This window comes from Phalacrocorax carbo, chromosome Z, assembly GCF_963921805.1.
Source record: "Phalacrocorax carbo chromosome Z, bPhaCar2.1, whole genome shotgun sequence".
In the NCBI taxonomy this organism is placed as follows: domain Eukaryota; kingdom Metazoa; phylum Chordata; class Aves; order Suliformes; family Phalacrocoracidae; genus Phalacrocorax; species Phalacrocorax carbo.
Window position 1 is genome coordinate 38,247,935 of NC_087548.1, and position 27,022 is coordinate 38,274,956.

General features: G+C 37.4%; 1 protein-coding gene across 2 annotated transcripts in view; it reads right to left on the reverse strand.

The window, feature by feature from the left end:
* Nucleotides 1-27,022, reverse strand: part of LOC104048953 (proprotein convertase subtilisin/kexin type 5-like) — a 198,447-nt gene that overhangs the window by 56,039 nt on the left and 115,386 nt on the right. For both annotated transcript variants that reach the window (XM_064438917.1, XM_064438919.1), the window contains 2 exons: nt 18,792-19,004; nt 7,283-7,383 (listed from right to left, as the gene is read on the reverse strand). In XM_064438917.1, the coding sequence (XP_064294987.1) occupies nt 7,283-7,383; nt 18,792-19,004 (314 nt within the window). The remainder of the gene's footprint in view (nt 1-7,282; nt 7,384-18,791; nt 19,005-27,022) is intronic.

The following is a 27,022-nucleotide window of genomic DNA, read 5'->3' on the forward strand; positions in this document are numbered from 1 at the left end:
CAATATCACAGGGTGGATTAAGAAGAGGATCACAATTCAGTTTGGAAGTATCAAATAACCTTTGGAAATCTTGGCTACGTGAGAAAAAACATGGATAATTACTGCTATAAAAAGGAGCCTCTGTGCCCTAAACATCTTGCAGAGCAGTAGGAGATAATTTTCATCAATAATTTCTGCATAATTCCACCCTTAGGGGGTTTATGATAAATTTATTTAAAAACCATAACAAATAATTGCCTGGTTTATTCATACATTCCCATCACTTACAAGTCCCATGAGATCTACAACTCTACTACTGGTCCAATATATAGCCTCATGGACAGGAATATTATCATTGTTAATAGGAGATATCCTCCTTTCTCAGGCTGCATAAAGAGTCAGTGTGAAGAAGCCTGATGCAGCACAGGATTTTAAGAGGGATGAGACATGAAGACAGACTGTAATTGTCATGCTTATCCTGTGCTTAGGTGTCTAAATGGTCTACACCATAGCCATTTTATTCCTGAAAATAAGAAGATACAAAAATGGACCCCAGTGCTTAACAATGCAGCCATGTATACACATGGACATACAAAACACATGTTTTTTGACATGTCTGACACACTTATAGGTTCTAATTGTCATATACACTGCAAATAATCCTGTTAACTTCCTGCTAGAAAAGTAAAGACTATTATGTGCTTGCTGATCAGCGTGTAGCTCTTTTTCTCTAAACATAACTTAAGTTTTTGCTCTTGTGGTCTTTTCATTTTCTGACCTGGTAAACCACTGTTCATTCAAACAGTGTATCAAACAAAACCATTTAGTTACTTCAGAGTTAGCTCTCCATTCCTTCTCTGCTCACAATTTTCTGGGTTCCAGATTGTTTGTCAGAAATTTGCCATTTCTCCTGCTAGTTTCTTATTCACATTCAATTTCACACAGTAAGATCCCTTTGAAAAAAACCCAAGCCTAGCTAAAGATGACAATCCCTTAAAAAAAAATTAATGGCAACTGAAAAGACTGAAAGTTAAAGGTCAGTTATTAGTAGTGTTAATGGCATATGCACAAGACCTCTATCTAAAGAAATGTGCAATTAATGAAATTTTGGGAATGTATCTTTCTAGGATCAATATTGCTATCAGTAGCCTTTTACACTAATTTTCATATTGCTCCTCTTTTTCCATTAATAGCTTAATTTAGGCACTGGACAAAGAAGAGCAGAGATATACATCTGAAAACAAATTGCTAACTAAAACTCATTAAGAACACAAAATTTAAACCAATTACATTCTGAAGTGTCCTGATATTTGCCAGGTTTCACGGTGGAAAGACTGGATCTGTCCATTTGAACAGTCACTAAGTAGTTTCAGTGTATAGCTCATATTTTAAACATATTAAATAGCTCAAGCTCACAAATTCTACAATATCAGAATTTTCCATCCAAAGCTTTAGCTTTTTGAACATCTTTTCAAGATAACAGCATTTGCTTGGACAACACCATCTTTATCAGTTTATGCCTAGCTCTGCTTTGTGTCATTCAGTTTATATTTGTCCAGCATCTTGATAGTTTCTGCAATGCATCCTAGTCTTTTCATAACTCAGTGCCTGAAGAATTTTGCGTTGGCTACAACCATCTTTTGGATTATCTTAATATTGTTTTTTTATGAGAGATTACAGACAAGTTCTGATATGACATGACAGATATATTCCTTCAGATGAACAGCAGGATAAACAGCTGTATATCCACCAGCAATGGTGTTCTGGTGTACCTTTTTCAAAGGTACACTGTGTATACTGTGTCAAAGGCACACTGTGGTGTACTGTGCACTGAGTGCACACAGTGGCAGCAGAATCCAGAACCTAGAGCATCATGTTTTTCCCAGAGACAGAAAATCCTAAGCACCAAAAAGAAAATAATCAATGGCCCAACTGCAGGTTGGTAATGATGACTTTCTGAGGAGAAATCCCTTGAGAGAGAGGTACCTGAATCACACCCCTTATTGTGCTTTCTCCAGAGGAAGAATTGTAATGGGACCACCCAAACGACAGTGTGCACAGTCTGCTGAAGGACTACAGCACGGAAGAAACAGGAACAGAAACCTTAGGTTAGCTGCCAATTTTAGAATCAGCTGTGACTGTGCACGTGGGGAAGCCTTACATTATCTTAGGTGAATGCAGGCAGTTATGATTAGCATGGTACCCAGGCTCTTGATTTGACCTATCTGCAAAGTCCAATGATACTGATCACTTTTAATATAGCTGAGATACAACACTGTGGTGCAAGGAATCTCAAAATAAAGACTGCAGGGACACTGCAGTCCGGTGAACCTCCCTCCTCCTCTTCCATCTTCTTTGTTTTCCTCTAGCTGCAAGAACACAGACAGGAAAAACCAGATGGGATCCCTGCTCTCAAGGTGAACAGCCAGCAGCACCCTGAACAGCAACTTCAGAGACAACCCAAAGCAGCGTCTAAAAGCTGAGGCTGGGGAACACTTGGAGAACCAAGAAACTACAGGGGATAGAGCCGCCAAACTCTTAAAACTCTCAACTGAGCACATGACAACCAGAACAATGGCTATCCACTTGTTCTATTTCTAGCTGTTGCTGTAAAGTGCAGACATAGTAAAACTCAATGAAAAAGTTAAAAATTATGACAAATATTTTTTTTTTAACCTAGGTTCAGTTTAAGCAATATCTGGATAGAATTTTCTTTTTAAAGCAAGTTACATGGAAAAATTCAGACTGAATTATTATTCTTCGGCAAAGTTACGTGTAACTGAAAACAGGACCTTAAAATGGTAAACATTGGGCAACCTGAATTCAGGAAAGTACTTCCAAGTCAATCTCAATGTAACAATTTAAGTTGCATAAGTGGCACAGGCGGTTAAAGAGAAACATGTGTTCTAAATTAAGCATTTATTTATGTTTACATTTTTCACATACTTCACCGTTAAGAGCATTATTTCATTATATTATTTTTATCCAAAAATGCAAAGATTTGCAAAAAGATTTCTAACTCACACACTCTAGTGTTCCCTTCAATAATAAGCAGTCAGTCAATGGAGCAAAGACCTAGCTAAATCTGATGGACTTAAATGACAAACTCTCCTCCTCTTACACTGGAAGCCTATATAGAGAGGTCACTTGACAGCGCTTCCACAGTTTGCCTGAACTGTCTTCCTACCTTTAGCCTCTGACTATATTTATGAACAAGCAAAATCCTCATAACTTTGTTTACATGGAAATATGTTCTCTGTATCCAAAACTGCCCCTTGCCAGACAGTATACTGCTTTTCTCCTTTCTGTAAGAAAATTAATCAAAAGTATCTGATCAGTTTTCAGAAATCCGAAGTATCTTCCTCTGACACTCATGACCCCTTGCAATGTGAACTCCATTTTCCTTTCATTTCAGTAATTACACTCGGTTACACTGCCTTTTAGAAGAATGTGGTGCATTGTCACTTTTCTAAATGGATCATCGGTATCAGAATTCACTGAAATTCTTTATCTCTTCCCAGCACTACCTTGTTCTAGCCTAGGTTTCATGTCACCAAGGACAAATGAAGTATACAGCTTGAGTGAAGAGAATCATGGAAGAAAACAGATTGTCTCCAAAGCTATACTGCTGAGTATACCACAGTGTAGAAACATAGCAGATTAATAATTCTGTTTCAGGTGCTACTTCTTACTCATGTAATTGCAGTTTATATTCATGGGTTGGAAAACATGCATTTGCTTATAGATAGTGGAGTATGCAGTTCACTTGGGGTTGTATAATGTATTCTTCTGTCAGCAACCTAAGATTTTTTAAAAATCTGGTTTCTCCAAAGGAACATAGCACAATGCCCATTGGAACAAGTGTGGGCATACTGTCTCTCCTGACTCTGATTCACTCAAACCCCAAATGCAAACCTTTCATCACTGAGAAAGGGTATTTATGATATCAACAGGAGATCGTACTATGCAATGCAAGTACTTTATTTTTAGTAAGAAGATTGCTGCCGCTGCTGACTGAATTATTATATGGGTATTATACTTTATACCCATAATTGCTGGTTGAAAATTAGCAAAAATCAACATTACGTAATGACTAAGAAGTACAATACACAAGCAAGCATTCATTCGTAGAGCCTGAACAGGATGCTAGTTATATTGGGAACCATCAGACAGAACAATTAACTACCTGAATACCAAAAGAAAACCATAAAATAAGAAAACTAAGAGCTGTCTTGCTTTGTGTGACATTTGTTGCATATCTACATTTCTGCATTACTCCCTTGGGGATACCAAACAAGTAGTCTGAAACTCAGTTACACTTCTTTGGTTCCTGCAGATAAACATTCACTTGATACTCAAATACTGGACTGAAAATGCAATTCATAAAAAAGATGCATTCATATTATTTGAAATTGGGGTAGTAAGCAAATGACCATCCCAAAATGGTTGCCAGGATTTCAGGAGTGGATCCCAGTTGGAAGAACCAGTTAAGTGGAGGGTTCAAATCAATAGGCAGGTAAGAGGTCCTCCATCAGTTATTTGCTAATCCTACCATATGGGGTTTATCAAAGAAAGAAAGTGGCAGGTTGGAGCGGAAATCTGCCCTGCTCATTTTCATTTAGTTTAATGTACATTTGCGTGTGAGCTGAAGCAACCTCTTGGCTGTTCCAACTCATATCCAGGCCAGACTAGTGCTCTGTTCACCTCCTGATGATTCCCAGGAACGGAACACGGCTACAGGGAAAACTGACTTTGTAGGCTCAAAAGCCTTCTACGGTATAATTTGTTGTGTTTTCCAGCACAAAGTAGAATGAAAGTATGCATTATTGCAGTCATATTCAGAAAGCGTTCAGGACTAAGTGCTACAATTTTTAAACAGCTTGCTGTACAAAGACCATAATTAGCCTTCCAAAACCTCTTTCCAACTAGTCTTTTTAAAAAATCTCATATAAAGACTAGTGCTGTTAGCACAGGTACTAATATGGGATCTAAGGAAGAATCTACGTAAATGCATACTCTGTTTGAATGTAAACTCGTTCCAGCCCTTATGCTAAGCCACAATATCATGTGCCCTTTACATGCCATATAGCTTAAAAGTATTGGAGAAAATACTTAAGATGGCTTCAAAACTTCTTTTTGCATTCTTTAATTCCTAGCATTTGTTTAGGATCGCCTAAACAGGCAGGTATCACAGGTGAAAAATACAACTTGAATTTTCAAATCAGATTTCATACAAACAAATCCCAGACATTAAAATTGAATATATTATAATATGATCTCCTTGTAATATTACAGGCCTCACTTCAAAATCTACCACCTTCACAAGACCAAAGTTTTCTCCAACCATAGGACTGGATGAGTTTATGGGAAAAAACAGCATGGGAAACCCGAAAATATTTCTCCCCCTAGTTTTCTTTTTTTTTTCTCTTTAATTTCTTGATGGTGGCTGTGTTCACAAACTTTTTAGGAAGTATACATAGAAGAGAAAAGTCAGTGAATGGAATACAAATGAGGAAAACCACATTTATGGTATTATTAATATAATTCCTTTGGATCTATTCAAATACACAGGCTAAGATACAGAAACAGGTAAGAACCCTCCATATACAGAAACTGAATGGAATCTGACAGGAGGCAAAATCAATATATTTTCACTCTGAATCTCTTGTTAGGACCATGTACCAGAGTACTCCAAATACAAAAATGTCACTAGGATCTTTAGTCGCTGGCACATTTTGTCTCCATCACTGCACATGAAGCTTTAATATAGTCTTGTCTTTGTATTAATTTGGAAAAAAAAAATACTAGTCCTTCGGCAGTAACATGGATTTACCATTGATACAGTCACCAAAATTCACAGAAAAAAAAGGTGTGTGAAATGTAAGCTTCTCAGTGTGTATTAAGATGTCACAATCAGCAATAGCTTGGTTGCAGCTATTGTGTGCTATAACTCTTTGAAACTTTCAGTTACAACAATTATTTGTTAGAAAATGCACAAAAAAATATATAAAATACAAACCATAAATTACTAGCAACCTCTGTTCATTAAGAGATAATGAGAAAAACTTCCAGCAGAATTAAATGTACACACGTGCAATTCTATCTGCGTGTGCAGATTGTTTAGAGTGAATTTAAGGATTTTAAAACCGAGATTAAGAAAAGATATAAAAGATTAAAAAAAATAGCATTAGATTGACTTTTCAAAATACCTTTGTTACTAATGACTGCACTAAGAAAATCTAATTATAATGATAGAAGTGCTCCATTACTTAAGACTATGTCAGCTCTTCAATTACTAACTCTTATGACTATAACTCATCAGCACGAAAGTATTCAGTGTTGAATATTGGCCCATGGGTTCTTCAAACAAGCAACATTAAAGACGTAAACATAATTCTGCTGCTATGAATTACATACAATTTGAAATTACTATTGTGTGCAAATTTTTTACTTCCTTCAAAGGAGCTGGCTGCCTCCAGAGGAAACTGGTTTTCTTCAGAATTTAATAGAATCAGTCTCCTAGCACTTAGAAACATTTGATTTCAAGCAGGATTTGCGGTAAAGCATTTCACCTTAGACCTCCAAATGTTATCCAACACAGTGCAACGTAATGCAAAAGGTTTTGAAATACAGATTTACCTGATAAATCTGCAGTATTTCTGCTGCTCCATTAGGTACATTAAAATTATATATTAGACACAAAGAACAAAATCCTGCAGTTGAGAAAATGCTTGTAAGAATGGTTGTAAGAGAAAATGACCGTGGAGCTACAGTATCCATGGTTTTTACAGCTGAGGAACTTAACCCCTTAGAAAAAACAGACTTGTGTCAGAATGAAGAAGTTGAGAATTTTTATTTTGCATACTATATTAATTTCTGTTCATGGTAGCCTAACACTGTTCCAAAACATTCTACGCTATTCAAGAACAGACACCGCCAAGAGGAGCCTGATGGATGCAAAAGGTGACCTTAAATAGCTTGCAGAGCACAGCAGACCTGGCCAGCACTGTGAGGGTACTGTAAGACATTGTGAGGATTCCATATATCATTAAGTGGAAACTACCTGTGCACAACACCATTTCAAGTTATTTCAACACTGAGTACTCTGCTGTCATTTCCATGGTGTGAGCTTTCCTGCATGTGAAATAAGCAGGCAGGTCTTTCCTGGTTTTGGAGGGGTACTGTGAATTGCTACAACAAAGTTTCCAAAGCACTTTGAAGTCCCTGGATAAAGGTGCTGGATGAGTGAGAAAGATCTTTCCATACACTTTTTTTTTCCTTAAGAGTATAACTCAGATCTTACTTTGCTTCCAGTGCCAGTGCAATGATGCCTGCAGCCATAGGTGCAGAGGCTGAGGTTCCAGTATGGCTGTCTGTGCAACGCTGCCTCAGGTCTGTGGTGATCTGGAAGAAATTGAATGTGTGAGATTTAGAACACAGCTTCAGAAATAAGAACAGGTTTCATTTGCTTGAATGAGTCACATGTACGTGGAGGGTATGTCCTTTCATTGCAAGGAAGGGCAAAAAAAAAGGTGTCTGAATACATGACATTACGTGTTCTGAGCTTGAAGTCACTTCTGAATTTTGAGAATTATTCTCTGTATTGCACAGAAAACATGCCGGTTTTTTCATGGCAGGATCAACAAAAAGACTTGTAAATTAGAAAAACATGCAGAGCGTTTTAAAACAGCACAATTAGAACTCTGCCCTTCTATTTGCATTTATAGAGCACTTTCCATCCACGAATCTCAATGTATTTTACAAACAGGAATGAACTAAATCTTCCAGTGGTCCTATATACAGACTGCTTATGCCCATAAAACTATAAAAGACTATAAAAGAGGAGTTAATTGGGTTGCCTGAAGTCAGACTGGAAATATGTTAAAGAATAGAATACAGTTGGGCTCATGCTAAGTGCTGTGTTTAATCCTTCCATCATGCCTTATGCAATAATTCACATGAAATTAAGCAACAGTTCATTGGAAAATCCTGAGGTAGTCACAGATTTGGCCTAGACATCACCAGTCAGTTAGTTATTTCCAGCTTTAAACTGTTATGTATTGCTTAATTATATGCTGCCACATATTTTTATGTGATCTAAGTGGATTTATAAACAATAATGTGCAATACCAACTAGAGGAACAGCCTTCTACTTAGTGTTAGAATGTACCTACCTCCTTATGAATTTTAGGACCATTCTTTCTGTAAGAGTAAATCACACATAAAAATATGTTTATTCTAAATTCTGCTTCTTTCAGACAATGTTAATCTAAAGTGATTCAAATCCATGCTCTTCTTTCTGAAGATGTGGTTCCTAGGAAGGGCAAGGCAGTAGAGACAAGAGGTCACTACTACCTAATAGAAGCTCAAACAGATCTCATGCAGACTTGAGAACAGTTACTAACAGACAGCAGTCCACAGCACAGAAACCTCCATGAAGGTGAATGACCTGTGATGCGAAACCTTATTTTCAGCATTTCAGCAGATCCTTGAGGTTCAGTCACTAGTAGACATCATATATCTGCCCGAGAAGCAGAGAAGTTGCTTAAACAGCTTCTTACTTAAGTCTACAGAATGATTGTCTCCATTTCATCTAATTCACTAGTATCATACTTCATTTGAAACATGGATATGCACAAAGATGGGAGAAGGAGTGGATGAGAGGATCAAAAAACACACAGCATATAAAAATGCCTGCCTAGTTTTGAAACTGGAAGATATGCAAAATATGAGCTGAAAAAACAGCCACATCCCATCTAGGCAGAATACAAGCAACTGCATGTAGCAGGTATAGGTTTCACACATTGGCATTATCCATATTCTGTAGTATATATATTACATAATTTGAATAAGGCTGCTGAAAGTTTTCACACCATGTAAGCATACACAAGCTCACACAAAAGACTTGTAATAGAGAAGGAGCTAACAACACCCAGGAAATGATTGTTAAAAAGAAGTAGTGAGGAAGTGAAACAAAATGGAAGCTTCTAGAAGTTGAAAAAGATGGATAAAAAGCATTTATAATGTCATATCGTTACATTAGTGAACTTACCAAAGGCCAGATTCAAGAATAATGAAGTCTAGAAAGAACCTTGTTTCCCCTCTTATTTAATGCACACCTTGTTAAACAATTTCTTCTGTCATCAGCTAAAGTTGAACCCCATAAATAAAAATGTTCATATAATCTCTTTATCTCTTGCCTTCCCTCCTACTGACTGTGTATTAATTTAGACAATGGAAATTACTAGTGGTGGAAAAACCTTTATGCATGCAAGTTCCATAAATGTCTGACAATATTAACAGATGAAACTGGAGGAGGAACAGCCCTAATATTACACTGCCTATACATGCAAACGCAAGTAGTGATTTTGCAGTAGGGATTAACATGGCCAAGGACTACAGAATGACATGCACCCAAACAGAGAAATCAAGATTCAGGTATTCCATTTGCAAAAACAGTGGTCAGTGCTGTGGCAAGGAGCTGAAGGGAGGCCAGGAAAAAGAGAGGGCAGAAAAAGGAACTAATACATGCTTCTCGCTTTTGTAGCCTAGTACCTTGTTCCCTGCAAAATGTGGCATAGCAGGTGCTTTCCTCAGAGGACCAAAGAGTAGCAAAGCCTATGGAAGCTCAGGCAGGGAGAAGTGCCCTCACAGCAACTTTTCCTTAAGTGGCAGCCTCTCTCAATACAGTGCAAAGCACACTGCATAGTGCTACTTCTTATCGTCTGGAAGAACATGCTTCCAGAGTGTTTTTATTATCTTGTAGCTACAGATATCAAGCAAAATAAACCATCACACCTCTTTATTTAGCAACGTTGTCTCTCACGTTCTAAGCGGATGTTGTGGCAGCAGTTTGAACTACAGACCCTTATCTCTCCCACTCAGCAAATATTTCAGCAGAAAATGTGTAGGGAAAGCTTCTGAAATGGAAGTCCCATCTGAGCTATTTCAAAGGAAAGTTACTGACAGGAACTGAGATGTTTAGAAGTAAATAACCTCCAAGATCTGAGGCATGTTTTTCAGCACTGTGGCTCCACTGTCAGAGAAGTGTCACATATACCCTGAGAAAATAAGAGGACAGGACCACCAAAATGCAAGGAAGTTTCTAGAAGAAAAATGGTGCCCCAAATTCCTGAACTACATGAGGGCAACGTCATTAATCACAATAAAAGGATGTAGTATCTGACAGCAGCATGAAGCTGTCATCAATGTATATTAGCTGTAATTCTGATCAGTAGGGTGGGAAGAAGGAAAAATTTTTGAATCTTTTGTTGAGTACAACCTATTTTGTTCTCTTCAAATACCTTTGTAGCAACTGCTGATCTATGAAAATGCTGATCAGGCTACCCAAGAGAAGTCCATGCAATATTTCTAGGGCCATGAGTTATATCCACCTCTAAATCTTTTGAATCAACTAGATTTGACTGAAGACAGTGACAATGTTTCTGATACTGGCTTTGTTTAATCAAAATGAAATTAGCAATCTAGGACAGACATGCTGATGAAAGGCAGACAAAAATGATATGAAACACCACAATGCACTGTAATACCTGCCATGTGCAAAAGTCCAACAGCTTTCAGAAAGTGCACACATTAAAGCAAAAACTCTAGTTTTACAGAAGCAACTTGTTTTGAAGAAGATGCCATTTCTGTACAGTCATTATTAAGGCTGCATCACCAATCTTTCCATAGTTTCACTGACTGGGATGTTAATGACTATGGGCAAAAATAGGATTTCCCTTAGCAGAGAACACGCTCACTCTTCCTCTCCTAAGCTTCTACAACTCTTGCTATTTCATATTTCATGACATGATGTTTTTGGACCTTCTGCTACAATTCTTCAAGATATATTGGTTTCTATGGACCTGTGTCCCTAGACCATGATATGATTGAGTTCTTGATTCTTGGAGAAGTAAGAAGAGGGGTCATCAGAACCACTACCATGGACTTCCAGAGGGCAGACTTTGGCCCGTTGAGGGCACTGGTTGGGAGAGTCCCTTGGGAGGCAGTCCTGAAGGGCAAAGGAGTCTGGGAAGGCCTGGCTTTCTTCAGGAAGGAAGTGTTTGCAGCACAGGAGCAGGCTGTCCCCAAGTGCCACCAGATGAACTGGTGGGGAAGAAGACCGGCCAGGCTGAACAGGGAGCTTCTGCTGACACTCAGGAAAAAATGGAGAGTGTACTGCTTTTGAAAGAAAGGACAGGCAACACAAGAAGAGTACAGAGACCTCGTTAGGTCTTGCGGGGAGAAAATTAGGCAGGTAAAAGCCCGGCTAGAACTCACCCTGGCCACTGCTGTAAGGGATAATAACAAAGTGTTTTTACAAATATATTAACAACAAAAAGAGAATCAAAGAGAATCTCCAGCCTCTATTGGACGTGGAGGGGAACACTGCAACTGAGGATGAGGAAAACACTGAGGTACCAAATGCCTTCTTTGCCTCAGTCTTTAATAGTCAGACCAGTTATCCCCAGGGTATTCATCCCCCTGAGCTGATAGGCAGGGACAAATCGCAGAATAAACCCCCAAAATCCAGGAGGAAGAAGTCTATGACCTGCTGCTCCACCTGGATGCTCACAAGTCTATGGGGCCAGATGGGAATACACCCAAAGGTAGTGAGGGAGCTGGCAGAGGAGCTTGCCAAGCCACTCTCCATCATTTATCAGCAGTTCCGGTTAACAGGGGAGGTCCCAGATGACTGGAGGCTTGCCAATGTGACACCCATCTACAAGAAGGGCCAGAAGGAGTATCTGGGAAACTACAGGCCTGTCAGCCTTATCTCAGTACCAGGGAAGGTTATGGAATGGTTCATCTTGAGTGAGTTCACCAACAACAAGATGACAACCAGATGATCAGGTCCAGCCACCATGGGTTTATGAAAGGCAGATTCTGCCTGACCAACTTGATCCCCTTCTATGACCAGGTGACCCGCCTACTGGATGAGGGAAAGGCTGTGGCTGTTATCTACCTGGACACGAGTAAAGCCTTTGGTACTATCTCCCAAAGCATTCTCCTAGACAAGCTGGTGGCTCATGGCTTGGACAGGTGTACTCTTCGCTGGGTGAAAAACCTTGCTGGATGGCAGGGCCCAGGGAGTTGTGGTGACCAAAGTTAAATCCAGCTGGGTTGATGGTTGGACTTGATGATCCTAGAGGTCTTTTCCAACTTCAATGATTCTATGATTCTAAGTGACAACAGTTTATGAAAAATCTTCTGTTCCTTCTCACATCCTTTGTGTATGCGTTTCTACCTAAAATGTAAGTTTCCATGTTGTCAGTATCCTGATTGCCTGAAACAGTTTTTGGACAAGAGAAGGTTTTTGTTTCTGTTTTAAAAACTGGCAGGAGATTTTTTTTTTGCTGTTTTGTTTCAATTTCTGGTTGGAGCAGAAGCTAGTCAGCAAGGCAGAAATGTATCTTAGAAAAGAAAGTAAGTCAGCAGATGAATTGGCATTTTTTGAAAACAAATAGGTGGAACAGTAGGTAGTGGGATTATTTTCAAAAGGTAGGTTAGTCATGTAATAGGTTTTTAAATTATATCTATGAGCGACTTTCATATGTAAATTCCTTAGTGCTTTAAGACATAATTTGAAAAAGGAATTAAAAGGAAATGTGATGCATTGGTGCAACATGTTTGATAAATGGAAGGCCCATATAGATAACTATATTAGGTGGTGCTTAACCTATCCTAGCTGCAAGCTCTGGAGTGGGGAAGCTATCTCCTAGCATTGTCCTATAGTATTCAAAATAGCAGAGGAGAGAATAACAGGAGAAAATACCTTAACAACTGGATATTATCAGCCAATACTCCTGCACTCACTCCGTTATGAGACATAACCTCTATGAAGAAGTATATTTTTATTGTCTTTACCTAATGTTGATTTGCCTTTGTCTCAGAGTGTAAGTTTCTATGCCTATACATATGCTGGCACTTTGCAGTGGCTCTTGAAAACACATAGAAGTAATTATAGTTCTTTTCTCTAACAGCCTATGTAAAAGACATATATCCAACTGCAGCTGTGAAATGTTTGTATTCTTTGGGCATGTTAATACATCCAAAGGTTGGAAACTCGGTCCATAATGGGCTAACAGTTACTGTAATAAAATTTGGTACATCATGAAGTCAAGCACACTTGAGTACCTTCCCTAAGCCACAAGGAACTTATGCAATATGGTAATGTCAGTGTGTGTTTAACTGTAATTGTCAGCTCAAATTCTTTCAGGCCAGAATTTGGTTCCATTTACTTTAGTTTAAAGTCAGTAAAAAAGCTCTGTATGGAAAACAGAGTTGTGTAGATGAAATTATGTTCTTATGCTATCATTGCACAAGACTGAAGAAAACCTCCAGACTAGAAAACCTTTTAAACTTCTTAACATCCTATATTTGAAACAAGCAATTATAAAACTGTGTAGTAATAAAAAGAGGGGGAAAAAAGGGTTTTTTTTGTGTAATTATAAATGTGTGCGTGCTTTTATTAGTCCATACTGAAACTAAAACATTTTAATAAGAATTTTTAATCCACACAATGAGTACCTAACATCTGGTTACTGTTTGTTCATCTACCTTATTATACATTCTGCACATATTGGATAGAAAAGCAGAAAAGAATAAAAGAAGATATTAAACTGAAGAACTGCAAGGAAAAATATGAAGGAATTGTGGAATATGACACTATAAAGTTCTAACCATTCACTGTCCCTTAACCGTGGACAGATATTTCTGTGCTACAACACTGCAGAACCTCACATGATATTGGAGTTTTTTCTGAGTTACATGACTGTAGGGGAATAGACAGGGATCGGCGACCGGAAGATTACGGGATGTGACGGAAAGATAGACTCCTCCCCATAGGAGTGGCAGGAACAGGAACCGCAAGAGCTATATAAGCGTGTGACGCAGCCAAATAGACGGACATTTTGTATCCATCATATTGATGTCTGTGCATCATTGTCCCCAGGGCGGGTAGAGCCCTGTGTCCCGGAGGTATGCGGCCCAAGATAAGTTCTCCCGTAGAAGCGTACAGCTACACATGACAATAAATAAGAATGACTTAATTCGATTTTGGTTTTAATTCTTATGCCAGGTCACTTCCTAATTTACTGAAGTAGTATTTTTTTCCCATTTTGAATACAGGAGTCTTACTCCAACAAACCAAACCACTGTATGCCTTGATCAAATATTTTTACTCTTTCATATTATGGCATGAAGTTGAGCCCTTCATAGCTAACTTATATACTGCAAATAAATTTATATGCACATGGGAATTTGGAGAATTTAAATTTAATAATAATCTTTCTATTCTTCTTCTATGGTTATTTTTCCCCTTAAACTTACTGCAAGCTCTAAGATTTTTCTGGAAAGATATGAAGACGATCTCTGACTCAAAAGGAGGAGCAGTCTAAACAAAAATGTGAGATACGATGCAGTGAAAAGGATGTGTGGTACAACAATGAAAATAAATACACATCTTCTATATTCCAGCCTTTTCTAGCATTTTATAGGAGTTGAAAAACTTTGTCCTCAAAATTTTCAGTTCTGTCTTTAGTTCAGATCTTGTTTCAAACAAGACTTCTTTCCAAGCTAAATGAGGTTTGATAGGACTGTAGGAGGATTGGAGAAGAGAATAGCAATACCATTATTATTGCTCTCCAAATCAGGTTACAAGCAAGAGAGACGCACAGGTGAGTCCCTGCCTCCACGTGTGGGCATGTTGAAAGCACTGCATAATACTCAGTTTGAAAAGCTGGCTTCACAATTTCGTATCATTTCTCACCAGACTGTATCACAACAGAAGCACATAGTACAGGAAAAAGAGTCTTGGAGGGAATGTTTGTGGTTTGATATTCAAGCATTTGATCTTATGGCACACTCAACAGATTTGTGTTAATTCTTATGGCTACTCAGTATGCTTATGCTTTCATCATTCACTCTAAAAAATGATGCACTCTGTAGCAATAACCTAAAATTGGCATATGCAACTGGATTGCTCCCAAAAGAATGGAGGATCTGATTAGTAAAAGCAGTGCTCAGAGAATTGATGGATTTCAGTTAAATGTTATTTTTAATTATCTCTGATAGCCTGTGTGAGATCTCCAATGCAGATGCCAAATTAGAGGATGTTTTTAAAGGGGCATATCTTTATACCTTTTCAGTAATGCTTCTGTAAAATCTCTTAATTATTCCCCTAATTATGGGATAATGTATGTTCATTATATATATAACGATTAATCTTTAATTTGTTAAGTATAACTTCCAAAAATCTTACAATAAAATATAAAACTGCAAGTACTAGCACAGGTCATAAATTCTAGAAGTGATGGGTACTATACTTCAATAATCTAAAAAGTTATCTATTCTTGTTGTTCATAAAAAAGTCTTTAACAACAGAGGTGAGATAACCTCCAGGTGTTTTTGATTCTAGCATAAGTCATAGGGAGTGAGACATCAGAAATAAGCAATTGTCTCTTATTGAAATAGCAATTCTGTAAAAGTGTGAAGTTCATGCTAAGTGAAAAGGCAGGAAGACAATCATCAAGAAAACTACATCTACTAAAAAAACAGAGGATGCACAAAGATCAAATCAGCTAAGATAAAACTACAAATAAGGACTGAAAAATATACCTATATTTTACTAGATTTTTTAAAAAAAGCAAGGACATACTACTCAACAAAACAATTATTGACAGGTAGAAGAAATAATAAATAAATAAATAAATTAAAGGGAATAAAAGATGAAGTGGAGAGCAGTGAATAAATATTAGAAGATAGAAGGTGCATAGACCTAGTAACAAAACACGAGGGTCAAACAGTTAAGCCTACAAGAACAGAATGAAGTATAAGGATGTTTTATTTTCAAATATAGCAGAAGCAAAAGAACCCCCAAACCAATATTGTTTTAATTGTCCAGAAATAATAGAATAATTAATAGCAGAATATAGTAAATGGCTATTTCACAGAATGTTCCTTTTTAGAAAAAAACCTAAATAAACTTTTAGAGCATACAAAAAAGATAAATCATCTTCCTATTTATAGCTATTTTAAATAGCAAGTTTAAATCAGAAAGTTTGGAAGCACCAAAGACTTCTACAAGAGCTGGAAAGTGAACATGTTAGATAGTAGTGTTGATTTTATCAAGTCTTTGAACACTGGAGCAGTTCCAGAAGATTGAGAGAAAACCTGCATGGTGTCAATATTTTGAAAGGGTAAATAGTATGGCCCTAATAATTTCATCTATTTGCCAGGTTTTAATCTAGTGTAAAACAGCTGATACAGTATCTAAACCAATTGTTTATAAACTAATTAACTAGTAATATATTTAATGGTGGATAACATAACCTGCCGGAAAAGAGAGCTTGTGAAAGTCCTGCAGTATTTTTTTTCTGGCCGCTACTTCGGTTGAAAGTAGTATAGTCAGGGTTCTACAAGGCACAAAATGTGATAGTGTACATCAAAAAATACAAAAATTTAAATTTAAATTATTAAAATCGTAAATGATACATAATACATAGATTTAAAATGGGATAATTATGAGGCCTCAAAATGTAAGCATATATAAGAAATCAGATAGTACTTTGAAGCAGAGAAATTATATAGATGCTTATAATACATATAAGAAATTAGCCTTGTTTCTAATAAGACCTTTTACAATTAGGTATGACCTAAACCTTTTATCAAAGACCTGGAAGAAAACATCTAATGAATGCTGCACTTGGAGAAACATTGGAGAAAGAGGAAGTGATGATAAGGGCTGGTCTGGATTGAGTACTAAACCAGTACAGTACTAAACCAGTACAGGTAAATGGTGCTGTAGAGAGACCAAAACTACCCTCATATCTGTCCTTGGATCACCAACTCTGAAAAAGAGAAGCAGCAGCTCTGAAAGCAGGTTGGGCATCACACAATGATGAACACATTACATGACAGTGAAGTTAACAAGTCTCAATCAGGCTTAATGTAAGAAGAAAGGGGAATGGAGTTGGCACTCATATATTTGCTGTGCATTGGGCACTGATACTGCTACTACCTGACGGTCCAGTTTGGGTGCTCAAAGCTCATGAAATGGGAGAGGGTTCATAAGAAAGCACGCCTTACACAGAATGATGCAAGAATCTTACTTTCATTTATCAAAAGGGATTGACTGATCAGGCTACATGAGTAGAGAGAAAGACATTAGACAACTAGAGTGCTCTTCATACTAGCAATAAAATCTGTGACACAACCAAATGCCTAGAAATTGAAGTTAGAGTAGCTCAGATACCAGACGAGAAATTTTTTAATGCCAATGGGTAACTAAAACCACTTGCCTTAAATTAGGTGGATTTTCTGTGACTGGAGACTTTGAAAGGAAGATTGTATTTATAAAAATCATTGTTGAGTTGACAGCAACTGCTGGATTTGAAGGACTCAGGGAAGTCCTACAGACTTGGCTAAGCAAGAGTTCAGGATGGGGAACCACAATCACCTCTGCTCACCTCACATTGTATTAGTCTCAATTAAACATAAAGAAGTTAGTGAAGATCTTCTAAAGGACAGTAGGGGGAATTTAATCACACAAGTGAGGACTGCTAGGAAATGAAGTAATTTCTTTTCTTTATTATTATTTATCAGGGAGAACACGAAACATGCCAGGAAGAAAGATAAGGTTTCAGTGCAGAGAAGCAAGTTAAGAACAGAAAAAATACTGGAATGAAGAAGTAACTCAGAACAAGTTTAAAACAAAAATTGGATCATCTGAAAATAAAGGAGAATCCAAGAAGGAATGGCCAGCATCCCAGAATCCTGAAGGACAAGGCAGCCACTATTAAAAAAATATAGCTGCAAGAATTTTTAACTCCTCACTGACACCAAGAGGGGTATCTGCTAGGGACCAGAAAGAAGGTAATGCTACACAGATGCTTAAGAAAACATCTGGGAGAAAAAATCCAAACAAACAAATCCATAAGTTTTCTGATCAGGAAGAAATTAAGACTGTATTCAAGTTATACACTTGAATAAATAAGCTGGGAAGAGGACAATATAAACAAATCTAATTAATCCTCGTACAAAGATTTAAAAAGAGTAGTGTATTGAGTAATGAAAAGTGTATTAATTTGAAACTCAATTTGAAAAAGCAGATATAGCATACAAATACGAATGGTATCAACAGATTATCAAACAGAATTAAAATAATTTGTCTGTTTCCAGTCAAGATGAGAACATAATGGAAAATGAATGTGGCTGTTCAGGAATGAGGAACAATACAGGAAAGATGAGCATCGAGCTTAATCTTGCTTACAATATATCAGCGAGGCAGAACAGGCAGTAATATAAGTAATAACTGACCTCACTGAATGTAAAAGAGGAATGATGCTGGATCAAAATAAATCTGAGAAAATACAAAAGATACGAAGCAAAAATGCCTACATCATCTGTGTAAAATATGAAAACTGTTGATAACTGGATTAAAAACAAAAGGAAGATAACTTCTCTGGCCTACTGATGGGCCAGATATTGGTAATATTGGTATTGGTATATTGGTAACGAAAGAAATCTTTCGGTGGCAACAGAACCTTTGAAAACATCACTCAGGGACAGCAGAAACTAAATGAGTGGAAAAACCTGCTGTCAGCTAGGTATACTTGCACTGCCTTGGGCTGTAGCATGCAGAGATATCCATGCCAGTTTCAAACAGCAGTATGGTGACTCCAATGGAGTAAAACACTGGGGCTAAATGAACTTGTCCACGAATAATTTTTTTTTCTAAAGGAGTCTATTAGTTAGTATAAATGAGCTCTCTCTCATACACATTAAAAAAATAAAAAAAAACCACCCCATACTATTTTTCTGTCGTAGGATTCCCCGCTGCTGTATGTTGTAGCTAGTGTGGATGCACATTCTTCCAGATACCACGGCTTCTTCCCACTTTCAGCTGTGCTGCTTATGGAGATAGTGTAGATGCTATTGGTGTAGCCATCACAGGAACAGTGGTCTCGACTTCTTCCACCATTTCCAGATGCCCAAACAAAGACTGAACCTAAGCCTCTTCGTCCCTGTTTGGAAACAGCACAAAATATTTTATTAATAACTCTTTTCCGCCTCCCCTGCTTAACAAACAGACCTTTCCCCCCAGAAAGACATCTGATGAGAGAAAGATAATAAAAGAAGCTAGCTAACTAAGAAGCATCTGGAATGAAAACAGGATTTAGCGGAGTTCAGAATCAGACATCAGAAAAATTCAGAAAATAAGTGGTATGAACACAGTTTTAGAAAAAACTTTTATATAGTGTCTGTGGCTCTGCATCTATGCTGTCCAGACATATGAAGATGGAGTTTTTGAAGACTCAGAGGGAGCATTAAAACATCATACTAGGTTGGAAAAGGAAAAGAAATAGCATCCTTGAAACTAAAAGCCTTTGTAACGCATGATACCTTTCATTTATTAGGGCAGTCTCAGCTGTTTCTTCTTGGGTTTCTTAGTGGCACTAGGTATTATTTAGGTAGCCTTATATACTGTGAACCAGAGCATCATTGTTTCACAGACACTGTAAATCACAGAATCACAGAATACCTGAGGTGGGAAGGGACCTCAGGTCATCTAGTCCAACCCATCTAGTCCATTATGAATGCTAAATGTGCAACACAATATATTAAAAAAAACAGACAAAAATAAAAGATTATTATATATCTGTTATAACAAAGCACTAAGGCATTGGTTTAGCATGATATTTTAAAAACATGACTAGTTGGGCAAGTTACTTAGTCATATTCATAATTTCAAATGAGGATTTAAAAATAGGTAACCTCACCTTCACATTTTCTTAATACACTGAAGTTATACAGTTTCCAAATTAATCAAAATGTTTCTGGTGGTGCTAGTACTCTTACACAGGCTTTGTTATGAAAATTAAGATGATCAGTTACCTGTATTGATGATATATGGGAATTGAGAATTACCAATATATGAGTAATTGGGCTTTTGCTGATTTATATTATTTCATGCCAGTGAATGAAATTCAGATTCATGCAACTGTATGATCTGCATTAATTATCAGCACTCACTATCTGGAAGCACTTTACCATTCAGATAAAAAGGTTCACCAAAGGACTAAACTTGTCTTTGATTAAGCTAAATTGTGTCACCTTTTCTTATATGATGTCCTCTCAAAGCATGGGAGATGCCTCTCAGTTATAATTATGCTAACAGTCTCATTTATACTTCATTTGCTTGCAACTCATCATGTAGTATCTACCCATCTTTTGGGTAGGCTAACCCCTGTGTATGATAAATTATTGTTACAACGCATAAACCACCACATTTTATGCATGAATTAACTGCTTGGCCATAGGGAGAGTTTGTTTGTTTCGTTGGTTGGTTGCTTTTTCTTTCTAAACAGAGTGCAATTGTGTACCACAAACAACATAATGACAGCTGTTGGACATCTACCAGGTCAACCTTAAACAATCAGCAATTCAAAGATTCATTTAATCCAGATGCTCAGAGGGGTTTCACTAGGCTTTTTTGTGCTGAGCATAACTGAACCTACATCAGTATAAGACAAAAACCCCCCTCACAGTTCACAGTCCAGGCTTGAGTTCTTAAACATTGAAGAATTTCATTTTGTGAGATTAATAAAAGTATACTACCTGGAGAGATTCTTCTCTCCATCACAGTAAGTTAAATATAAAATTCTCCTGCTTAATGTTTACATAAGGTTATGTCTCTAAAATGCAACTTCTCATTAAAAAAACATTTCAAATCCCAGGGTGCCAAGTTAAATATATTATGAAATCCACATATTCCAGACAAGATCAGTCTGACCAGTGGGAAGTGTAACTATTTTAACTTCTTTCACTTCCCTTAGTTGATCTTAGCTACTATACGAGCAAAAAGATGCAAAATAGTGACTTTTTTGTTGTTTTAAAACAAGCTTTATGAAGTATTGCAGCTCTCCTTCCCCACATTATGAACTCTTGCCAAATCAAAACCCCCTGTCCATTTGGGGTTCTTATTCTACCTGCTATTCTCAGCCAGCAGGGTCTGATTGATTCAGAGCCTCCCAAAGCCAGTGGTATGTGTTTTGCAACCTCATGGGGCTGGAACTTGTTTACAAACCACTTCTTTTTCATTTTACCATCTAGTCGTCTCCCTTGGCATATCTTTACTTCTTAGCCCTTCATTCTGAAAACATCTGATGAGACAGACAAACGGAAAGGTTTTTCTGTCATGCATATTCATCAGTGAATATGCATGTCTGTCATGCATATTCACTGATTTTCCCAGCAGCTCAGGGAGCCAGAAATTAAGGCCCTCTGTAAGTTTGTGGGGAACTGGATAGAGGATTAAGATACAGATATGCTGGTTAACTACTTTTTAATGTGTTCCTGCTTGATTTCTACTGGTTTTGTTTTGGTTTCATCCCATCATCTCTTGCAATTAGATCATGCTTCCCAGCAGTAGTCTATTATTTGTCTTCATCTTCTGTCTCCTCAATGGACATTTTCGGCTTGTCCATGAATTCTGACATCTGTTTCAGAGTGATGCACAGATTCCTGTCTGGTCCTACATTGACCTTAAAAAAGGTCTCTCTTCTACATACACACCACCCACAACAATGTTAAGGTATGTATCGGCAGGTAGAATACACACAAAAAACCATATCATACAGACTCAATTCTACCGCCACAACATGTCAAAATATTCCATCAAAAACATTTTTGATGGATTTTCACAATTATCTGCTATCTGAAGAATTTTACATTTTTCTTCTTCATGCGTGTTTCTTGAAAGCACAGCATTTTATAACTACATTTGGCCAAACTGATACCCCACGGGAAATTCAAAGTAACCCACTAACACAACCATGAGAGAAGAAATAAGAATTCTGGGTAATCAAGCCACAGATCCAGGGAGGATAAAAATTGAATCCAGCTATTTTAATATTTTGTTTAAAAGTCTATCTTCCACTTTTCAAAAAGAAAGTTTTGTAAAAAGATTCTCAGAAACATATGCATACAGGAAAATATCAATGACAGTCCACCTGTCATTTTTTTGCTGTCATCATCAGCTGGTTTTGTCTGCAAACAGTGGTATAACATGATTTGTCCCACTCATGCAATGAAAACCTTTTCACAGTAGAGTAGGACGGTTCTTTGAGCAAATTTTGCAGGAGCAACCCTTGAATTATTAGCTTCTCTGCACAGAGAATATGTCTATATTTCTTTAGATGCATACTTATGCTGCTGTACTAATAATGAAAAATGAGCTGCAGAAATAGATATGTGAATACATTTCTGGGCATAAAATATAGCCCTGATGAAAACACCCCAATGGATGTTATAAATTCTGCAAAGCAGTATTTAAAAATAATAAACACCGATTTAGCTTTTAGTAGTAATGATGGGGCTTTAAAAATAACAGCCATTGCACCCAAATTTACCATTACATGCTAAGTTTTTTGTAAACAAAGAATAACAAATATTTCTTCAAAACTAATGTCTCCTGCAAATATGTAAAGTATTGACATCTCTGTTATTGCAATAAAAAACGTAAGTACCAGGTGCACTGACTACTGGAAAAGACTATTTTCGAATACATACAAAGAATTCCCATTCCTCTAACATATTGCTATACCGCATTTAACAACTCAGCATTTCACAGAAAACAACAGCATCACGTTCAGTCTAGAAAACATGCTAAAGATCTTGTTCCTAGAATCTATTTGGCAACCTTTAAAAAAAAAAAAAACAACAAGCAATCCCCCAAACTAAATTCAACCTGACTAAAATAATTTGTCAAGTAAATAAGTTCTGGTTTACATTTACTGCCTATTGTTAAACTACCATTTGGTTTCCTCTTTGTCCCTGTTTCCAAACACCCTGCTTTAATTCAATAGACCTAGTCATGCTCAGGAAATTATAAACTTGCTAGTAACCATACCAAACAAGTAATTAGAGCAACAGCATCAGCTGTCCTACTGTATGCGAATGCCATTCCCAATTGGTCTCCTTTAAGTATATGAAGTTAAATAACATTTGGATTGTGTTACAAAGTTAAGATAAACACACACGCAAGGCACTCTGTAGCTTTTACTGTTTGTCTAAATCTATCATCTGTCATCTGCCAGATGCCCAAGGGTGTCAAGATGAAAAGTCAAGCCTTGAGCTGCCAAAGAAGCCATGTGTCATTTATTACTCAAAAGCAAAGGTGCATTTACAAACCATATGTGTACAACTTGAGTAAAATTAAAAGTTAGTGAACTATAGCAAAGGCATAGACAAGGGCAGACTGGGTGCACAGCAAAGTACGCTCAGTGCTTGTCCCATGACATTAAAAATGCATTACCTCTCCCACTAGGCACAGTGTTGATTCTGCTCTTCCATTTACAATGATAGCTACTGACTCCCTCTTACAAACTCTGCAAGGTGTCCATAACTGCACTTGTGCTTGTCAGCGCACGTCAGATCATTATGAAATGTTCTCATTTTGTTTTTTGTCCTACTTCCTTAAATTGCATAAAATGTCAGGTAATCAAAAAAAAAAAAAATCAAGTGTTCCATTATGGAAAAGAAAAAGTCTTTCACTGACAACTAAGACTTGCTATTGACCTAGCCACAGTCTAAATTTCTAACACATTCCTTGGGCAAAGCCAGTGTGCCAAACACAGCTCACCTTGAATGAAATGGACTCAGGTCATTGACAAAAAGGCCCCAAGGTAGATATTGTGCCTGTAAAGGCATGGCACAAGAATCTTGGGGCATTCCCACTTTTTTCCTCTTAGTGTCTCCTTTTCCTTGGTCAGCAAGTTGCAAGCAGAGTAAGTGATATGAAAGCTCTATATTTTCCAGTTCAACAGCACAGAAGGGTTAGTCTGCCAAGAATCAGAGCCAGTATGAACATGTTCGTAATGACATCTGCAGAATTTCCTAACACTATTAAAAGAATATCCTCTGCTCCAAGTGCGTGCGTTTGTGTATGTGTGTATATACCACATCTTTACGAGTGAAAGCAGTAGTGGTACTGGCAGGAACAATTATAAGGTAGAGCTCCTCACACACTCATCTTAGGACAACCAGCAGCCCCACATATTTCAAGTTGCTTCCAGCACACTTCCATCTAATAAAAAAAGTTTCCATCTACGAGGTGTAGTTTGAGCCAGTGGAGCAAGATTTATTCACACTATTTTACAAAGTTTAGACCATACATTCATTCACTGCTTTACAGGTCAAGCTGCCTTAATCCAGCCCGTGAATCCTGATGTTTTACTGCCCAGGAATCTATTTGAATAACCCTCCCTGCCTATGGGGTGAGTTGTTGTCTCTATAGAATGTGATCAAATTTACCAAGGGGCAGGGAAGAAAATGTGAAGGGGCAGAGGACAGAACCACTGACCTGGAATAATTAGACATACAGGGGAGAGATATTTTGGCACCAATGCTAGAAATCTCACACCCCTGAGCAGAAAACAAATCATCAAAATATAAAATGGAAAGAGCTTAAACATTTAATTTCCTCTATTCTCCCCAATACTTTTCTAAAATTAATTAATGCTTTCAGTAACAAAAACTACTGCCAGGAAATGAAATTGATCCTAATGTGGAAGCTGGAAAAAGTAGCCCATGCTATGATCTCTGCCTTAGAAACTAATTCCTAAAGAGTAAATGTTCATAACTGAATGTGCAGAACAGAGCTCAGCACTCTGGAGACCTCAAAAAACTACTATGCAGGCGTGATTTTTAGTGCAGCACAGTACAACCACTGTAGGACCAGGCATCAAGGATCATAGCATCCTGAGAGATGCACCTGTGAGAAGCAGCATCTCCTTGCTTCCAGCTTCCACTGATTTCTGTGGTACATGGGAGCTGGATGCTGCTGCCCTCTATATAGGCACATTGCTGCCAATCTGCTGACTGGCAGCATTTTGCTTTTGAGAAGCATCATCTCCCAGCTCCTGCTGAGTTTCTAGCAGTCCACTTAACCTCTAATCTGGGTATGAAAAATAGTCCAGCACACCATCCTTAGATGACTCCTTCTGTGGACTGCACAATGCTCTTACTTGAAAGTAGGCATCTCTCCAAGACAGGTAATGGTAACCTGAGAGTCCAAGCCAGGAATTCTGATGTACTATCAGAAGATAGCCAAACAGAATATTTTTTATTAAAACATCCTCCTTGGGTATTAAAACCAAAAATTCATTAACAAACGGAGAATTTTCTGAGGCCATTAATTCTGTTGAGGTACCCATGCTCTCAGAAAAATTCACATTTGTGCATCAATTCATTAAAAATGTGCACCTATGATATCTATGAAGAAATGAGTAATAAGCCTAACAGGTGTACATTAATAAAGACGCATATTTGAGGGAATGTCTAAAAATTAAATCCTGTGTTTCTGTATTAGCAGTTATGTTTTTACTCTTAGGAAATCTAGGAAGACAAGAAAATATTTCCTAGTGCTGGAACAGGCATATGCACAATACATATACAAAACAAAACTCTGTCATTACAACTATCTCATATTGTTGAAAAGGCAAGTTGTTGCTAATAAAGCTAAACTTCTTGGCTACTTCTGAACCAGCTTTTTAATTAAGAAAAGACAAAATATTTAATCATGACAAAAAGAAGGAAAAATTATAGGATATGATAACTTTAAAATACTGAAGCGTGAAAATATTGTACTGTGTGCAAAAAACCCCTAATGTATTGAATAATCAGAAACATGCATGCATTAACAAAATAATTATTGGAATATATCAGTGGAACATTTCAAAATGCATCCTTGCATGTGCTGTATTTTTTATTTAACTCTTCACTAAAGCAACGGCTTAAACAGCTCCAGGATATTCCCCACAGAGCTATAATTAGTGCTTAAAGTGCAACCAAAAGAACTGTTGGCTGAAACCTGAAATCTGAACCTGTGGAATGCTGGAATGAATTTCTCATTTTCCTAAACAAAGTAGAGCCATCTACAGGGCTGCATGAATCTCAGTTCTGGTTCAGGCTACCTCTCCTTATTATCATTACTGTTGTTGATGATATTGTTACTGTGATAAAGCAAGCTGTATATTGTAAACACCTGCGATAAAACAAGAACTGGGTTTTCCAAATTTTCTGTTGCACAAAGAGTCTCTAGTTAATGACAGGTGAATTTGTCTCTGCATACAAAGCCAAAGTAAACAGGTGGTGCACAAGAAAGATATCTGTGTTAGGACTGGATACTGGATGGACTTCACACACAAATACCCATTCTATAGAGCGGATTCAGGCAGTTCTCCTTGCCTTTACACTACCACCTGATTAAATGCTCTACAGATGAGTCCATGCCACTAGATCCACAAAGCTCTTGTTTCACTACTTATATCAGACTCTTATGGAAAACTTCACGTTTTGAGATATCTGTTGAACTTCTGAGGTGCAACAAAAACCCTAAAATTTTCTGCAAATCTAGTGCTTTTCAGTAGATGAGCAGAAAAATAAGGCTGCTCCGCTTCTGCCTCTGCAGACTGAGGACTGCCGTAATCGCTTTGTGCAGTTTGTCTCCCACGGCATTTGTTTAGGAGGAAACAGAACATTTAGGCTGTGTGCAAAATCATTGTGCTTATGTTTTTTTGCCTTAAACTTACATTAAATTCTATCCACAGAAAAAACTCTTGATGCCAAACTTCCAGCAATTAGCCTTTCAGAAATCTATTTTTTTCCCCTCAAGACACATAGAAATACATAGATTCTGCTGATGTTCAAGTATATGAATATAGAGAATATGTGATCAGCCCATACAAAGTAACCAGATCCATGTTTCAAAAATGCACTCTCTGAAATGCATGTACTTAAGTGTATGAAAAGAGACCCATTTGCCAAAGTTGCTTTTCAGTATTGGCTTTCCAAATTAAGATTTACCACACAACAAGAATGGTGTGGGTTTTTATGTTCAAATATATCACCTGTTTCAGGCTGGGCACCCAAAACCAGAGGCTACTTTTGATGGCAAGTCCAAAAGCAGTAATGCTTTTCTGGCTTGTTACAACAGTTTCCATATATGTGTGAGATGGGATGAGGTAACTAAACAGTTTTG